Below are 20,018 nucleotides of genomic sequence, written 5' to 3'. Positions count from 1 at the left end.
CACCAAAAATCCAGTGAGCTGCAGGCAGCCAGTGAAGATTGGATGAGTGATTACGCCGATAGCGACGGCCGCAGAACCTCGGTCATCGCTGGCAAGGACTACCTGCCAGCATCGGATTTGATCAGAAAGAGCATCCGGCGCTCCTGGACTATATCCAGTAAGTATGGTTGTGTGTAATTTGTGTAGCCCAAAATCAATAAACGCCCATCGGTTTCTGCACGTTGTTGAGGTTCACATTGTTGTTGCACGATAAATGATGGGGGCCCTTTCATCGAAAAAGAAGAACGATAGAATTACATCCAACATTCTCGGCATGAGTTCGGGTAATAATGCTAGACCTAGAGCGCGATGTTGCTCTCGGTAGGCACTATTTGAGAAGGAATCGATTGACCCAGAAATCGGTTGCTTCTCCAATGTAGCTATAGAGTGCATAGTGCAGAGCAACTTGGTGCCGCACGGCGGGATAGAGATAATTACAAAGCCGAACCAAATTGAAACGAGAAACGGCCGCCCAGTGTTTTATGTCGTTTGTCATCATCGTCACCGGCATGAGTTGCAACAACCTTACTGGCGATGATGGACTTGAATTCTAGGCGTCTGTAGTATGTTTTTCATTATAACAGCAACGTGTCAGATGTGTCGTCTGTCATTCAAGCATGTGACTTACTTATTTTGTTTTGTTTCATTTTATATCTCCATTCCCATGAATGCCACCAGATGCGGAAGATGAAAATCGTCAATCCGAAGGAGACACCGATTCACAGCAATATACACATTTACCTCGTAAGCAATCGCAGAGCAGTTATCCATCGCTGGTAAGATACCCCTACGTCAATCCTTGCACAATGGCCGACTACGCACAGGAGGATGAGTTCGACGACGAACTTCAACCGTCGATGGGACGCCGAATGCCAAGACAATCTACTCTACCGAATCCCGATGCCGGAATGTTCTACGGCAGCAACAACAACCTGATGCCACCTTCGGTGTCACCTAAGCAGCTTAGCCCCAGTCCACAGTACAGCCCGTATCATACGGATAACGAGAACGACGATGCGGACCCGCAACCGCAGACTTCACCTATAGCGGCGCGGTACAAAATTCGAAGACAATCAACACTACCTTGTAGGCCAAATGAAAACCATGAAATAGGACCTAAGCTACTGTCGACTTCGCCGAATAGTAGAACAAACCTGTACAGTCGATCACCGGACATATCGGACGGTGATCAATCCACCCCGAGATATCCACCGTTTGTACGTCAGTCAACTTTTCCATCCAACTCCAGTGATCCATTTTTCCTGCAAATTCAGGCTCATTCACAGCAACAACAGCCACCACAACCTGGCCAACAGCGCCAATTGCCCACCTCACCCAATCGGATGTTATTTAACAAATCCCCCGATAGTGGTGCCGAATCGGCTGGCGACGGTGGAAGCTCAGGCAACTCGTCCATACCCCGCCGTTTTCAAATGACCAGGCAAGCCACACTACCTAATCCCGACCAACACGTGAAATTGCTTCCTACCTCCCCTCCTAAAAAACAGCTATCACCGCACAGTATCAAACGCTCACCAGAGTTTGCACGCCAAAGCACACTCCCGGCACCAGACAGTATGAACTCGCTCTCGGTTCATCAGCACGGACCAAAATTCATGCCTATCTCTCCAAGACAAAAGCAATCTTTTTTATTTCCACAACCAGCACCTGCACCACGTCCTTTTCTTTCACAACAGCATTTCCCAACGATGGCCGATGAGCTATCGACCACACCACAGCAAAACCCAAGCACACCGAGTGGTAGTGTTGGTGGCACCGGCGGTAGCACTGGTGGTCCACATCACGCTTCCAAGATGATTAAAGTACGTAGCCATAGTAACGAAGAATACAGTATCAGTAGAGGAGCTGGAGTGCCAAGCGAAGGACGCAGGTTGCTGCCCGAAATTCCGAGCAATCGTTCGCCAAGACTGGTACGTCAAGAACACGTTAGAGAAGACTCAGTAAACTCAGAAAAACGATCTCCCAAACAGAAAACATTTGCCGAAGCAAAACAAGCCATGATGGACGACTACGACCTAACGAACGAATCGACCGTGCAGCTCAACTTTGACGAAGACGAGGAAGCGAGCTTCTATAACAACGAGGAAAACTACGACACCTACAACAACGACCGACGACTGCGTACCGGCATGGCACCGGCCAGTACGATCAAGAGTGCTGAGAGCTTCCTGAACGATTCTAGCCCCGAGTACTTCTGCCCGGAGGACTATCTCAAGCAGGGTGGTAGTAAGAAGGAACGGCTACGCCGCCGGAAATCACGCGATCTACCCCCAGAACCGGAAGCCGTGGCATCGTCGAACGAGGACGAACCTGTGAAACGCAAGCCGGAAACGATGCGTTCGATATCGGAGGATTCACCGGGAAACAAAGCCATCAAGCCGACACCGCGGCGGTCGTTGTCACATCCGGAGAAGGATTCGCAGGTGAGTTTGAAGACGAACGATTTTCAAAGGGGTGATTCTATTTTTGCGTTGACAACAGCAGTCTTGCAGTACCTTATGCATAAGAGCAACTTGTTTCCGGAAGTTTACCTCTGGTCTAGTGGGTGTTCTGTATTGCCCGTTGTCTAGTGGTTGAAGACGGTGTCAACTGTCTTCAAAAGAAGTCAAATCAATATTATTCAAATTCACAATGCCAACGATCATTTCTACAAATCATAGGGTAAATTATGGCTTCAGCACCCATTTACTGTTTTCGGGAACCAAAATTATAATTCTACTGTATTTTCTCACCAAAACACACTGGATGCATTTGAACGATTCCTTAGTCTTCCAACTTTAATCAGATTACATTTGTACGACTGAACAAACCTGGGGCCTTATTTGGGAAGTTGAAACGCAGCGTATTGCATATGAAAGCTTTTAAGAAAACAGCCGTTCCGAATAGGTTCCATAATGTGGCTCCTGATAAGGCTAAACGAAATATCTACGCACTACAAAATACGGCTGATTTCATGTTGCCGATAATAGAACAGCTGGTTAACATACAGTTCAAATGGAAAGGTTGCCGAAGAAAAAGAGGCTGACAATAGTCACACTCACCTGAGAAGTTTGGAGCGCTGTAAAATCGTTTTCGAACTATTTTGGACAATTCGTTCGATTGGAATGAATAGAGCAGAAAGTAGCATATAAATATAAACAAACAAATACGTCATATACATGCGTGACGCTGAGAAAATGCTTAGATTGACCGTAATGCGTAAGTCACTGTGTCAAATCCTCAATCAAGTGACAAGTATTTTTTGACATGCTTCACACAAAATTTTCGATTGATAAGAATCTTCAATCATGAAAAATTTTCAATGTTGTAATCACATTGATTACCGAATTTCTATTGGATTTCTTTTAGAGTCATACCAGTCTTGTAAGTGGTCCTGGTAGTCGACACATTTTCTGTGATAATCGACTGCCTTTGTCTCCGACACTTGCAAAACAAGCTAACATAGTACAGTACCAAATTAAAATGTCATATGACAGGCTCTGTCATACGGCCGTCACGAATGTATGTATTTTAGTTTTCCTCATAATAAGAGCTACTGATGTTGTGCTTGTTTGAATTCTGAAAATAGCAAGTACACCAAATTGAGGAATTAGAATGAAATCACACCTGTCATATGATAGTTATTTCAAAAATTTCTTTTTGCTCGAATGTTATTCTACCGTTTGTGTTGTGTGAGGAAGACGACGTTAGAACATGAGTGTACGAATACAAAAGGACTGTCGCGCACGACAACAAAGCGAGCGTAGTGAAAATCGTCAACCGTTTTAACCCCTGGTCATACCAGAATTTTCCCAAAGATCTTTTTCAGGTTTCTAATCTATTCTTATCTAATCTAACACCAACACAGCCAGTTCTTGAAAGCATCCTGGAAAATGATGGATATACCTCCATAATTTTTCTTGTCTATTTGATATATGTTTCACATCAAAGATGCGTCACACATATCATAACGGCCAGGCCTACTGTGCAGCATTTAAGGGGCAAGATGATTCAGAAAACATCGGGCCTGTTTGAATCGAAGATCAGAATCCAATAAATGGATAAAACGTGGACATCTCGTACCGTACGTTCCGATTTTGGTAATTATATGATATGTTGGAAGCATCAAAGCTAGAAAGGTTAAGTGATGCTCCATTTTCTTCTGACGGTTGGGACATGAGCACTAACTCTTGTCCTAGCCTTTTATAGCTTATGGCTATAGCGCTATTACTCGCTTTCTGAAAAGAGAAGAGGGAAAGGAAAAGGAGAAGGACAAAGGGGATAAAGGGAAAAGCATTATGTAAACTCTATGAACATAAATAATATTTTTGATCAAAAATATACAATACAGAAATGCATAACGGCGGTGATCACTACCCGAGTCTTGTCACTATTATCAAGTCATAAAAAGTAACAGGCAATAAAATATAATCCTTTAATTACTGCAAAATCCTGATTCCCTAGTTTGAAGTTGTCACGACTAGGGTTCGGTGGTAGATCATATACCAGTAACGCACCACAAAAAGTTGATCTTCCAATGTTACTGGTTTGAAAAGATAAAAAATTACAAAATGGAACGAACTCACCAAGTTTAGCCAATTGAACCTGAATGCAGCCTAACATGTGTTGATGTAGAAGTCCAAATTGTAGACGATGCTTGACGAAGATCAACATGAACTAGTCCGGTTTATGGTAGTTACGCTGAATGTCTTCCGTCGATTTGAGATAAACAAATGATGTATGTAGTCGATTTTTGATGTGAATTGGCCTTTTCGTGGCCAATAGTCAGGTTCAACGCTGCGACTCAACGAATGATGGAAGTAATGATGGGACGCCTCGTGGAGGTTCTACTTGGCTTCGGAACAGCTTCTCAGCGGCAAATAATAGGGATTGAGGAACTAGAAATTGTCCCCTGGGCCTGGTTTTGGTCAGATCAGCAACCGATTATAGATTAAAAAACTCCAAAGGAAAAAAAAAGTCAGGTTCGATCACACCAGTTATACGAATATCTGTTCCATATTCCATAACTTGGATCTTCTTCTTCTCAACGATCTTTTTCAGGTTTATATATTAATATATGTAATATAGAATATCATATACACTTAGAAATAACTAATTTTACACGTAACGGAATCCGTCTTTGACATAAAAGATGAAACGTAAACAAACATGTTATGTAAAATTAAGTGCTCCGAGACTGAAAATTTCGTTGCTCGACGAAATGTAAGTTTTATTGAGCTATATTTCGCGTCTGTTATGACTCAAATTTATGTCAAAATTGATGCTCGTGTACGTCACTCTCAGAGCACCTAAATTTACATGATTTTTTCTAAGTGTGTATATTTTTCTCAGAATAACGGGATTATCTCTCGACTTCTCTTCAAATTTAATGACACCAGCCACTAGATTTATAAAATAAAATTCCCGGTTTTTCCGGGTGATTAATATGTTTTTCCCAGTTTCATTTAAATAGCTAAATATGATGAAAAACGAATAACGGTATAATTTATAATATAACGTTATTGTGACGATATATTATTAAACAAGAGTCAAGACTCTAGGACTTAGACAATATTTTAGAATTTTCATTTTTTAATCAAATGTAAGAATTTTGAAGAGAATTGAACAGGAAGTCTAGGGATCAGTGGCGTCGCGTAACCTCACGTTTTACCTGTTCAACAACTTTGAAAACCGTTATTAAGGGTCATGTTTACATTCAAATCAGTTTCAAAGGACACAGGGTCTTCTAGTTTCACTGATTTGCATTTATTTGAACCAATATTGTTTTGTTTGTTTACGTTTTGAGAATTGTTGAACAGGTAGATTGAGGTTATTGACGCCAATGCTAGGAATAATTCTTTTAAAAAAATCTAAGGCAAGCTATAACTACATTAAACTATTAGATTCAGGTTATTTTAAGATTTTTTTTAAGAAAATTGTAAGGAGAACTAAAGGTAATTTTCAAGGTAGTTTTGAAGATACTATTTCCGGGACTATGAATTGAACTCTAGGGAATTCTAAAGCAAATCTGAAGAAATATCTAAACTAAGCTAATTCAGAAAAGATTTCAATCTGGATTAACAACTCTACGACAAACTTAATGATGATATGGTTACAGTCCTGATACGGAATAATCACTTAAGTCTGAAAATCTATCAAATGTTAATCAATCAACCAATCACGGAATATCGATAATAATTCCATTGAGTCTACACTCAAATAACGTTTTTTTAACGCGGTTGCTGCCGCTGAGCCACAATTTACAAGGTACGTTTTTAACGATTTCTTGATTACAATACAACCAATCGACTTGATTCGAATCACATTATCCGTTTCAAGCCGTAGGTAATCGAAAGCAGTGGCGTCGCGTTACCTCAATTTTAACCTGTTCAACAACTTTGAAAACGTTATTTAGGGTCATGTTTACATTCAAATCAGTTTCAAAAGGCATAGGGTCTTCTTTGTATCCATTGGAACCAATATTGTTTTGTTTGTTTACGATTTGAGAGTTGTTGAACAGGTAGATTGATACTTTAAAAAAACTATTGTTGGTGTAAATACAGAAATTTTTGAAATATGGCTATATCGACCATAGCATGCTTTAATTACGCCAATCGCCAAAATTCAATTTTTGTAAAATATTTTAGCATGTGCACAATCAACATCTTAGGGTTTTTTACACGATACAAAATTATAGCTAAACAAAATCTAAGAGAATTAATAGGATTTCAGAAAGAATTTCCTACGAGAATAATTCACAGGAAAACGTTGAGCTTATTTCCGAAGAAATTATTAGTTGTGCTTTAGGGGATTCTGGAGAAATTTTCAAGGAGATACTAAGGAAAGTTCCAAGAAAATTCCAAGCGATTAATGGCATTTTGATAACAATTTCAAGTAAAGGTACTGAGTACCAATGCTACCAAAGCCAGGAAGGCAGCTCCCACACCTAGACCCTACCTATCGACTAATCAACTCATGGACCGGGGACCAACGACTTTACGAGGCGTGATCAGAGGCGCCGACTGGGATTGAACCCCGGCCTTTTGAGGTGAGAGGCAACCACGCTTACCACTACAGCACCGGCGCCACTTGATGAACATATATTTTTCCTACACTATGCGATATGTAGCGATCATCTGAGTGGGATCCGCGTCCAGCGATTTCACTAAATGCGCAATTTCTTCCATAGATGGCTTCCTACTGGTATCTGCGAAACTGAATCTTATCGTCAGTTTTATTTCCACCGATATAACCACTAGTTGTTTGCTTCCAACGGGGCAACGGCAAAAGTGAACGAACTTTAAACACTGAGAAAACACCGTTGCTATCGAAAATCGCGTGACTCGCATCGAACCTTTTAAGGTTTCCTAGATTTTTAGCTGATTTGAGTGTAGAAGAAATAATTTTTATCAGCTCTGCATAACCCAATAGGAATTCTTTACAGACCGTTCTGGAAATTCGTATTTAGTTACTGTTCATAAGTTTGTTTAAAACTACCTCGGAATATTCCCGAGTTTCTACTCGTTATATGCATCAGAATTACTGAGATATTTTTTCTCTAAATTTTCCTTGTATCTCGCCTTAGGATTCCCATGGAATGCATGTTCGGTATTTTAATCGGAATTCCCTTGAAACTCTTTTCGGATATTTTTTATTTAAGTAATTTTAACACTTTTAAGGTCATTGTTCACTTGTTCGGGGATGAGATTTGTACTCTTGACCTGCAGCGTTAGAGGCATGGATGCTAACCACTACACATGACCTCTTCCCTCTCTTCGGAGTTCTTGTGGAGTAATCCTCAGAATTCGATTACCTAATTGTAATTGTAATTGTAATTGTTCAGTGCATAGGCTGTGCCTTCCGCTAAGAAGGCTTATCTAGGGACCAACCCCCTAGTCTATACACCTACTGTCCTTCCCGTTGCACTCGTCAGCTCGTGCGATACTCTAGACACACATGGGTGGTCGTATCCGGGTCCTCCCCTGGGTAGGCTCGTGTCCGTCCAGGTTCTGGTACATTAATTTATCTAAATGCATGGTAATTATACTTTTAAAACTCACCTTTTGATTATAATGTCGAAAATGCTGAAACTAAATAAAGGTTAGCGATCCATATAAGGTGTGTGCTGCGACGGAGTAGTAATTGAAGGAAATGAGGTTCTGATGTGAAGTATAGGTAATTCTAAAATAGGTAAATCAATTAATCATTAGCTGCTAACAGTTACTAATAAATGGGTACGATAAATCACTCATCAATGAGTATTGCCACTCCCACTGAAAAATGGGCAAAACCTTAATCATAAATGGATATTCGATTCCTACCGTGTATTTAATGTAAAGTTAGGATCTTATCAAGCAAGCACACACCTTTTACGATTCTTATCCTACTTACGGTTTCCTGCACATACGACTTTTCCTAGATACAAGTTTCGTCCAGTATACATTGGCTGTCTCCAACCGGCATGATCCTTTCTGTCTGCTTCCTCTTGCCGATGCAAGTTTAATTCTTCTTTTCTTGTTCGAATTTTATTTTTCTCCTATTGATCTTCTGGTCGTGTTCCCATTTGTCCTCAGGCAGTTAATATTAGTACATGATAGGAAGAAAGAAAGAAATAGAACAAGTTAAGTGTGAGCCGCATGCATTGGTTACTTATTTGGGTCATGGTGTTGTCTTCCCTATTTATTTGCCTCTATTCGCTCTCATATCGCAACGTTTAACTCTGGATCAACAATAGAAAAGGGCCCATCAGCACTCGTAAACAAACCGCTCCAAAGCCCCCCACTCACAAAGCGAAGGCCACCCACGCAAACCAACACCATCATCGGATAGGGGAAACTTCCACCTACACGAAGATGGTGTTGGCCTGCGTGAGTAGCCCCCGATCCGTGAGGAATGGGCCTTGGACGGTCTGCCCACAAACGCCGATGGGCCCCCCTCCATTGTTGATCCAGAACTCACCCCCTTCCCTCACACTATTATGGTCGGAAAAGAGAACCCATATTTAGTAATCTATCGCGAACTGCGATGCAGAAGATATTAATAGCAAACTAATCTGGAACTGGTCTAAGACATATGACCCAGTGAGTATTGACACCTCACACTGTTGTGAATGAGCACGGACGCGAGATTTACTAGAGTATTAAATGCAAAACGTAAATTCATAATAAAACTTGACAAGTCATCGTCAATCCCCTTATTCTTGGGCAGGGTCTGACGATGTGAATCTGATTTTGATCAGTGAACGGGCCCCATATGGTACATTTTCTCACTATGAACATGTCATTTCCAGCCTATCTGAACTATTTAATAAATGGAAACCATAACATGGGTTACGCTTCCCCTAAGCGGGCCCTCCGCATCCTATCTCTGTCTTATCTCAAATGCCAATGGTTTGAATGTATCAATATATACATTGGAAATGACGTTCAATCAAATAAACCCATACCCCACTCACTTGGCCAGGCTTCAGAATCGTCCAGTGGGCAGTGCGCTCTACACTCCAAGTTCCCTTTCTTTCAAATTCACCCCAAATTTGATATTTTACCCCTTTGAGTGTTGATTAATCACAATGAAACATTGTGACAGAGCACGGACTTGAGGTTACTAGAGTATTAAATAATCTAGGTCCTATTTAGGATTACATCTGAAAAATCCAAATTTGGCCAACGCCCACCATCCTCAGAATTCGATTACCTAATTATTATTTTTTTAAATGCTCATGGAGCTCTCCTTAGAATTCCTTTGTATTCTCTTCAGAGTTACCTAGATCTTTCAAATTTCGTTTTAAAATAACACCCGTAAATCGAGAAAACCGGAGTAGTAATCGAACCCACTACTGTCAGCATGGTTTCACTATAGATGGAGAGAAAAGACTTTATGTTCAAGTTAGGACGAAATAGCCAAAGTGTTTATTTCTATTTCAGCGGAGGATACAAATTACGAAAAATTGTATAAATTTATGTTTAATTTGTACACGTACATGGAGCGTTAAATATATCATACAAGTATGCATACAGTGATCGTGTAAAGTTGTGAGATATTTCTAGATGAATTTTTCACAAGGTCCAATCTGCTTTGATGGATTCTCTTCATCGGCTATCCAAACAATTTCGTGATATATTCGGTCACACAGTTTGATAAAGGAAGTCCTTATTTAGCACTCAGAACGTCGAATTAAACAGTGATTGTTTTTGCAACTGAGTTATTAACGAAAGAGATAGTTTATGAAGATAAACGATCAAATCAGATAGGACCTTTTGAAATGTTCATCAAGATTTCATGAAATATTACAAATATAGTACGAAAACATCCATCTTTGTTATTACCATTTCATGCGGGTTGGTACATTGCGTGAAAAACAATACAAGTTTACTCACATGGATTCTTACAATATCAGTAATGTTCAGATTATATTTCTGTTTAGAACTGATTCTTTCCAACAGTCAAATTTGAGAATTTCTCAATCAGTCATTTTAATGAATACCGATTGATTTTTTTTTTCTGGTGGTGCACCGCTTCGATTTTCGATCCAGTCTAGGGATTTTCTGGTTTGAAAAACACACACAATCATACTAATGTAAAAATTGTACTGGCAAAGAAAACTCTAAATTAATCACTGTGGAAGTGCTCAAAGAACACTAAGTTCAGGGCTGGCGCAAAGTCCCAGTAGAAATGTAAAAAAAAATCAAAGAAGAAGATATTTCGTTGCGAAATAAATGTTCCGTCCCGACATTCCACAAATTTGCATTCATTCAAATTCAATACTCTAAATCCCGGAACGTAAAACCTCTGCATCTGTAAAATCCCTTTCAATAGAAAAGTAACAACCAACCCAAACCCATTTCCATTCCAGCAAATGCCGAATGCACGTAAAACGGAAATCTCCAAAATCCCATCGCCGCGACCGCTCGCCGAAATCCTGGAACGTGCCCAGAAATCAATCAAGCTACCCTCGCCGCGCCGTAAAGGGTTCCGGTCCATGGACCAAGCGTGTGATTCCGAAATAGCAACAATGTCTCTACAACAGATGCAGCAACAACCGGGGGGAATGCCAAACACGAGTGGAACTCCAATGGCAACGGCGACCATTGGTGGCGGAACTACGGGGACAATAACACGTGCTGGTCCCCGTAAGATCTCCGCCTTCCAGCAGATACTCCAAAACCAACGGCTACAGAAGCATGATTCTAAGAGTTTGGATATCGTAGCATCGAAGCTGATGGAAGAAAAGTACGGCTACGCGGAAGCAGAGGAAGATAAATCCAAATCGTTGGACGATGGCATCTTTTGCGGTGACAAGAACAGTGACGACAACAGCAGCGACGAGCAGATCAATTTAATTGATAAGAAGGTAGGATGATGTGATGTGAGCTGGCTGAATGATTGAATCTTGAAATGTAAATTTCCGTTTATTTTCTTTTCATTTTCGTTTGATGCAATAGCATAAAACGCATCTCGGTGAACAGGAGATCCAGCATGCCGTCGAAGCGGCTGCCGTCCTTTTCAAGAAGGTGGTCCTACAGCGGCGCGAGGAGAAACGTACCAAAGATGAAGGTAAGCGATTTATGTGTGGGTGGCAGTAGAGGGTTGCGGTTGATGTGCATGGTAGAAAAAAATGTCGTTTTGTGGGGCGCTACTAAACTACATAGGGTGTGTGGGTGCGTGTACGACCATACCTCTTTTCGTTCTGTCATACTAACGAAACGGCGTACAATCAAGGTGCTAATCAAGACGTAAGATATCGTGACATTGTCACTGCTATTGCCATCATCATCATCAACTTTTGCTGCTTTGCTCTGGATTACGATTGGATTATGATGTGCTGTCACATATGTGAGGTGCTCCTAAATAACACACATATCAATTTCTGCACGTAGCTGGATTGTATTTTTGCACCGTGTGTCAGTTGGTTGAGAGATATAAAAGTAGATTCGGTTATAGTCTGGCGTAGTTAAGGTAAAGAATGAAATACGCATGAAGCCCACGGATTTTGGTAGGCGAAACACTCACTGTTTGAAGGTAGCATGCTGGGGGAGTATCAAGACGTGAACAGTGGTGTATGCAGAATTTCCGGGCATTTTAACCAAAATTTAAATACTAACGCACATAATAACGATTATTTTTCTTTACGTATTAATAAAACAATCTTGTATTGGTACCAATAATAACAACAATAAAAAAAAATAGAATACAACCCTTTCCACAAGCGCTCATTTGGTTGAATAAAACCAGCCAATATCTGCAAACCCGAGCTCGCGTGGGTGCCTTGCAAGAATTTCACTCTCCATATCGAACTGAAACTGAAACCTACAAACAGGTTTGCTTGCATCTAACTAAATCAGTAGTGCGTTTCTGGTCGTAGGGTCGGCAACTACTAACTCCGTTCTGCGTAATTATTGCTTAGAAGGTATTGCTACTAACAGGACTAACCAAGAACTAGAAGTGAAGAAGCCAGTCTCTAATCACAAAATGTATTATTCAGGTGACTATTGCTTCAACCCACGTCATCATCCCCTGCCATTGCTGTATCAGAGCAGCCCCGGACCGACGAGAAGGCAGTTTCCATACGACGATCCAACCGCAGGCTCATCATCTTCGGAACCAGATAGCAACCTGGCTAAACTGCCATTCACCGATTGCGATGACTACCGGTTGGTATTTATCAGCTCGGATTCGTCCAGCAAGGAAGAGGAATATGACAGCAGCTCTACCACCTCTTCCGTTTACACCCGACACAGCATTGCGCTGGACGATTGCGACTGGGATTATTTCGAACCGGGAATAAGTACGACCACCAAAACGTTGCTGTACGACATCACCAGCAGCAATACTCAGCCACATAGGAATACTCCCCGGAAGAGATCAATTTTGCAAACGTCTCCTCTTACCTCCCCGATGCTGTACCGAAGAAGGCGAATGAGCGGATCTCTCTACCCAACGGCCTACGACACTGGAACGGATGATGAATTTTTAACCCACACCGAGTCTTCCTCTTCGCCTACCAGAAGCGAAGGATTTTTGGAAAACTTTGAAGATTATCGCAATCTGGAAAAATTCAAACCTGATGCATGCAAGTGTGACTGTGGATTCAAAACTCACTATGTACCGATTCCGGTTCCTGTGCCCATTCCTGTCCCGATGTCCACGTTCCACAGTTGGTCCCAGAAACAAGTTCCCGAACAGCTGGATACGATTCTGAAGGAACAAAGCCAGCACGAACTCATCAGGCAACTGTGGAGGCATTGTACCGGTGGTGAAGGAGCCCTTTTCGAATTTAAGCCTAATAACGGGACCTGCCTGCATTCGCCATCATGCTGCTGTCAGCAGCATAATAAACAAAAAGGAATGAAGAAACCTAATATTACTGTCGATCGTCAGGAAATGGACCGAAAGAATTCTGAACCGAGAGAATCATCGGTAAGCCGCACTGGGCTGGCTCATCAACCAAATGAAACCTACGAAAGCATTAATGCAGAAGAAAAGATACGCGGTAATGGAAATAGTAATAATGCCATCAGTGAGACGAGTAGTTGTGCTAGTGCTGTTGCTGTAGCTACTGCTGATGCTCCTCATAACGAAAAGTTGTTTCGCAACAACGATTCCCCTAGCAGACATAGCGTGAGCCCGAGTGAAGCTGATCCATTGGCTAGTACCAAACTGACCGTTGCTGTCAACGCTAGTCTGGACCACGTCGCTCCAGCATCATTATCTGGCACCGATCTTGCCACGGCTGCACAAGGAAGAGAAGATAAAGTGACGACTACGACAAACCTTCGCCAAATTAACAGCGATCATAAAAATTCGCTAACCTCGGGCGTAATAGAACCATTCCAGAACGTCACCAGCAGTGGAAGTAAAAGCAACAATAGTATTAATGGCGACGAGAAATTATGTGAAAAGCCTAAAATTAACAAAAGAAACCCTATAGTGCACCACCGTCGCAGCAGCAGTCACGAAGCCATTAAAAATGAACAACCACTTGTGAACGTGCAAGTGCAAAAACCTGTACCGAGACAGCGTGGTGTGAGTGAATCGGTAATAACTGTACCACAGCGCGAAAAAGAAAAACAACAACATGGGGAAAACGAAGAAGAACTAGTGAACCAGTCAGACGACGACAGCGGTAATGTAATAGCACTGTGTAATACGTACAATGATACTGTCGTCTCCGATGTTGTTGCTAATAGTGTACGTTCACGCAATGAAACGATATGCGAAGTGACCGACGAGTGCATTGCTGTTGCTAGTGGAAAACGGGAAAATTATGCGGAAAATTCGAGTGGCATACAGCGGCAAAATACTGGGGACGGATTAATGGGTGACGATAGTAGTACTTATCAATCGTTAGATAACGGCAGCATGATAACACTGGGGAAGGCTAAAGACGCCAATTCACCATCGCCGCCACCACTGGCTGAGGACGACGAATTAAAGGGCTACCTGTTGTCCGAAAGTCGATTCAGTTCTTCACAATCGTCCGTGGCCAGCAGTACAGATGGTCAGGACACGATCGATAATCGATCAATGCCACGCTCGGTGCAACGTAACTACGAAGTCAACAGTGAGCCAATACTTTTGAAAGTGAAAGGTCTACTAGAAAGTGCTGAAAACACAGACTCTTCAACGTCATACAGTTCTTCGGAGGGTACGGATACAGACGATACGGGGACTATTGCCGATCGAAGACCCAAGTCGAAAAAGTTCTGCCAGGTGTTGATTGTGAACACAGGTTCCGATATTGAGTCAAGTGATTCTGACATCTCCAGTGGAACTTCGTCCAACTGCTTGGTACAAGATGCAAAATCTGCTAGCGCCATTGCACAGGACAGTGGAATAGTGTTGAAACGCATCCGCTTAGTTACCTCGGACGATGAGAGCCGAAGTGAAAGTGAAGATTTCAAGGAACGGATTTCAGCTGAAGGCCAGCTAGAACCAGTGAGAATGATCGAAAAAGAAGACCTAGGTGGTTTAAGTACAAAAGAAATTCCCGAAAACAGTGCAACCAGTACTCTCACTGTAAACCATCATAAAGAATGGGTGGAGAAGGTAGTGGAAAAAGCTTCCACGCCGACATGTATCGAAAGCTCCGATTGTATGAGTGATCCAAACATAGAGCGAGACAGCCTATGCGCGGACGAAAACATAGAACCGCCTGAACAGGTAACCACCTCAGAACGAAACGAACACAATGAAATCGAACATACAATAGCCATAAACACGACCACCAGCTTACCAGCGCCATGTAGCGAAGGTGGTACAAATGAAAACAAACACACCGATCAGTGTAAAGGTGAGCCATGGCAAAGCATAGCGCAAGCAGAAGAAACACCGCCACCATTACCAACAATACCACCCATTCACGATCGTACCGTAAACACGAATCTAGCTTCAGTTGTAAACGAACGATCGTCCAACACGGATGTAAATAACTCTCATGTAGCAGCGATCAATGCTGCCAACAATCGATACAAGAGTTTAATTTTGATTGGCCCAGGCAACGGTACGATTTCAATGGCAGCCGAGTCGCCGTCACCTTCGTCACTGACGTCCGGGAATGTTGAACAGCAATCTCACGTGAGCATCGTCACTAGTCACACGACCCGTATCGTGAGTAGCAGTGATGATGATGATCAGCATCCGCCCACTTCGTCATCGGTCACGGTAAAACACACCAACTGGATTTCGAGAGCAATGCGGGAAGAAGAGGAGGACGACTACGGTGATGACGTCGGGCCACTAGACGACGAACCCGATCGTTCGCTCGATCGTGGTCTAGCGGGATATTTTAATTTCTCATTGGAACAGTCGTCACCACAAACCAACAGGCGACCTGTGAAAATCACAACGAACGAAAGTGCAATAACTAGTGTAGTGTCGGATAGTATCGGGAGCGTATGTGTCAGTGTTCAACCAAGCAATAGTGATGTAGATGAAAGCCTTAGCGAGTGCAATGTTTCAGATACGGCCGCAGTCAGTGAAAGTGGATCAATGGTCAAAAGTAGTCAAAGTGCGGTGGCCGAATGTGGTAGTGGAAGAAGTAGTCGCAACAGTAACAGTAGTGGTAGTTTGAATAACAGTAATAAGAATGAAGACGTAACGGTAGTGACAGGTGCGGATACTCTATCGGCGGTAGTCTGCCTGGAAGATGGATTAGCAGATGATGATTCGTGGGTGGAAGAAGTGAGCCAAGATGAAGAAGAATTCGCGACGACTACAGCAACCGAGTCGGATATGGACGATTCTGGTGAAGAAATTTCGCTCGGTGTTGATCGGGAAGAAGAACTGCGTGGTTATCATAGGGCTGCAATCGATTTTACACTGCATACCATCGTGGAGGAAAGCTGCGAAGACAGTGAGGCGGAATCAAATCGCACTTCGGGATCGAAACAGAGATATCGAATGTCAGCATCCGAGCTGGAGAAATATTTCTTCTACGGACTAGGGGATGGTCCATCCGGATCAGCCATTCATAACATCCGAGATGACAGCATTTCGGAGAGTAGTTCAGTATGCAGTGAAGGTCTCGATTCACTTGGTGCAGCCGAGGAATCTCTGGGAACATCAACAGAATCAGCCGATCTGGCATCGTCTCGATTGGAAAAATATTTCCTAACGGGATTCATGGGATTCACTTCGGAGCGGAACGAATCGGATGGCAGCGGAAGTGTTGGAAGCGACAGTGAAGGTCATCCTAGTCCTGAACAGCGACGAAAACGTCTCGTACGAGCTCGAGGTGCTGGTCGATCACAGAGCTCATCGCTAGATAACCTACTTGCCAAGGACTCCGAAGTGGAACAACAACAGGGTGATATCCACGAAGTATCAGATTCATCCGAAACGGATACCTGCGATGAGTCTATGAATCAAATGGATAAGAACGAAAGTTTGTACGATACTGCAAAGCGAAAGAAGAAGTTCTCTAAGAAGACTGACTCCGATGACTCAAAGAAGCACGCAGAAATGCAGCAGTTGTCCCTGCCGCACAAATCGGATAAAGATGGTTCTGAAGAGGAAAGTCGCAAAACTCCTCAGCCAGATCTTCACCTTCCTCCCATCAACCCTCTTTCGGAGAGTAAGAAACAAAACAGTCGTGATAGTGGTTTCATTGGTAGCAATGACGATTTGCTGAAGGATGGTGAGGCGATTAGATCCCCAGAACTCAAGTTAGAGCTGGAAGAAATCCAAGAGGAGAACAAAACTGATCTCAAAGAAGAAAACAGTTCCTATAAGGCTCCCACAAGCGGACCACCACCCACAAACTTAGTGCGAAAGGATAGCTTTAACAACTGGAGTTCAGATGAGGAAACTAATCTGATGATGTCGAAAATGAGACAATTTTTCAAGACTCTCGTTGTAGCATCAGCAAACAGTCGAGCAGCGTCTCGAAACTCCACCCCGGCCGTCAGTGAATCGAACACTCCAAAGCACGGAACCCCCGTGCCGAAAGCTCGCAGCCGCAGCAAACCACCTCAGCTGGTGTACTTTGAAAACGAGCTTACCAGACTGATGAAAACGGTTCCAGGAATACGGGACGAGCAGGTCCGCGAGATAGTCGAATATCTCAGCAGTGAAGATACCTGGTCGGATTCGTATGATTCTTCGGACTATACGAGCTCGGATCTGGAAGGAGCCGTGTCACAAAAATCCGTACTTCAACAACAGATTTCAGCTAGCTGCCAACAGATTATCAATAAGTTTGATACATTAGAAAAGGATGAAGAAGGTGATATGGGAGATGGAGGGTTGATCGAGGAACCTCATACATTGAACAAGGAAACTGCTTTCGTTTATCAGCGGCTAGTGGCGTCACTCTCGAAAATGGCACAAGACGAAGAGAAGCCCGTCAGCGTTACTAGTTCACCACCGTTGATTGCTAAAGTGATGCACCATATTGGAAGCCGCCTGGTAGCGCTGATGCATGAAGTGAGCAGCGGAGAATCACATACTAGTGCATCACCGAAATCTTCCACCATGCGATACCATCAACGAAAGGCGCAGCCAAACATATCGGCAACAACAACAGAAGACGATGACAGTACTTCGGAAAGTAATATGGAAAAGAACGAGGATCTGGGATACATGCTTCCAAGGAGTAAAAGTCACGATTTGCTGCTAGGAGATGCACGACCGCAACATCATCAGTCGTCCAACAGTGGAGAAATGGTAGGAGAAGAGAAGGAAGCCAGTGATTATGAAAGATTCTCGTGGAGAGGAAGTTTCGAGTCGGCACTGCTGGCTAATGGAGATTCCCGATCGAAACTATCGATTCTGGATAACTCCAGCTCTTCCATATCGGTGCTGGCTGCGAAGAGAAGATCTGCTGGAGATTTGCTATTTAACAACCAGAATCTCAGTCGAGAGCAGTTGGACCGTGTTCGGAGTTGCGGTAGTATAGGTGGTGAACGAGAAGATTTCGAATCATCCAAATTATGGGGATCTTCGCAAAGCCAAAAGACTCCACGGAGGAGATCCAGCGTTGCGGACGATACTGATTCTGACGATTCTACCCATAATGATAATCGATTGGCTTCCAGATCAACACTTCCCCGCAGCCTGCAAAATGCAAATACTGCCGTCAACACCAATTCCCTGCCACGTCTTCCAACGTCCAACATTCAGACAATTATGCAATCAGCTCCGTCCAGTTCGGCGTCCACTTCGTCGGTGATGCAGAAATCGCAAAGCGTCTACCACTTTCTGCAGAACAACGTTAAAAGCGCACGTTACCGAGCACCAGGTTTTAACCATAGGCCACCGAGTGCTCCGAAACGTGCTGTATCGGCACCCGGCCTGCAGCAACCTCTGTATCCACGTCGAGAACGACGTCGAGTTCAGAGCAATCTCAGCGGTGAGTCGTAGTTTAGCTTAGTTTATGACTTTTTTTTTTACTTTTCTCTACCATAACATCATTGTTACATTGTCAACGAGGTCATTTTCTCGTGGCGCATGGGAGAGTAAATGAGTCGAGTCGACCACTGTTGTTGTTGGTAAGGTGGTAATAACAAGACTTGACGTGATAGCACCTTTTTTTTCACGAGCCGAGCACATCAAATGAAAGAGAAATCAGTGGACAATTGTGGCAGCAGTAGTTGTGAAGCAAGGTGTTTCACTAAATTGTAACTTTATTAGGTTTCGCCAAGTTTGTGCCACGACCAGGAGAAGCAACTAATTTGTACCGAGTGTCGTGAAGCTCGGCTGGAATGCGGAATTCGACTGTCTCCTTGAGGGAGGCATGTTGGTGGTACCTAATTTGGCACGGGGGATGGGGGAGGAGGGGTTCGAGCGTAAATTGGCGGTATTACATCCTGTGTGAACCAAGCACGGTGATTTGTTTACAGCGTTAGAAGACACCATTAAGTTTAGGTAATTGAATTAGATGTGAGGTTGACACGGTAGAAGTTAATGTAAAAGACTGTAGATAGAAGTTATGGTTGTTGTTTTTATGTTGTGCGCAATATTAATATGTATGTTATAAAACTTAATAAACAAAAATTATGGAAACTGGAATTGAGATGTATGTCGGAAAATTCGTCATTAAAGGTAATTTTAATTAAACTTTTCGGAAAATTTCTAAGTTTATTGGAAATTTTTAAAAAGGTTAAAAAAGAAATCATTGTTCAAAGGTTGTTGATCCCCTTTTGCGTGAACACTTCTCCAGAACATTATAATATTTGATGTAATATACTGGAATTCATTTAAATTTTATTAAATAAATCGATCTCACCACATTTTGAGCCGGATGGCTCAATTTGTTCCAACAGCAGCGTTATAAAGCCTCTAGTAATGCTTTAAAAACAACTACCGACCGAGAAAATCGCAAAAAGGGTCGGTTGGTTGTTCATTTATTTTCTTTCTTGTGCTGCTTCAATCTGAGCCAACGAACAGCCGCACCCATAGCGTTACCGACATGAGTAAAAAAAAACACAAGAACAACAATAACAAAACGTCTTATCTTCACCAACTTTTCTCATGACCAAACG

General features: G+C 42.7%; 1 protein-coding gene across 4 annotated transcripts in view; it reads left to right on the top strand.

The window, feature by feature from the left end:
• LOC135697404 (uncharacterized) overlaps window positions 1–20,018 on the top strand; it is a 159,188-nt gene that overhangs the window by 88,249 nt on the left and 50,921 nt on the right. For 3 of the 4 annotated variants that reach the window (XM_065217034.1, XM_065217037.1, XM_065217036.1), the window contains 5 exons: window positions 15–157; window positions 718–2,483; window positions 10,892–11,389; window positions 11,481–11,592; window positions 12,521–18,886. In XM_065217034.1, coding sequence (XP_065073106.1) covers window positions 15–157; window positions 718–2,483; window positions 10,892–11,389; window positions 11,481–11,592; window positions 12,521–18,886 — 8,885 coding nt within the window. The remainder of the gene's footprint in view (window positions 1–14; window positions 158–717; window positions 2,484–10,891; window positions 11,390–11,480; window positions 11,593–12,520; window positions 18,887–20,018) is intronic. The other variant, XM_065217033.1, reaches the window with a different exon arrangement.

The sequence above is a fragment of the Ochlerotatus camptorhynchus genome, unplaced genomic scaffold (assembly GCF_037179485.1).
Source record: "Ochlerotatus camptorhynchus isolate MF236.1 unplaced genomic scaffold, CSIRO-AGI_Acam_v1.1 ptg000070l, whole genome shotgun sequence".
NCBI lineage: Eukaryota > Metazoa > Arthropoda > Insecta > Diptera > Culicidae > Ochlerotatus > Ochlerotatus camptorhynchus.
This window is presented reverse-complemented; position numbering and strand designations above follow the sequence as displayed.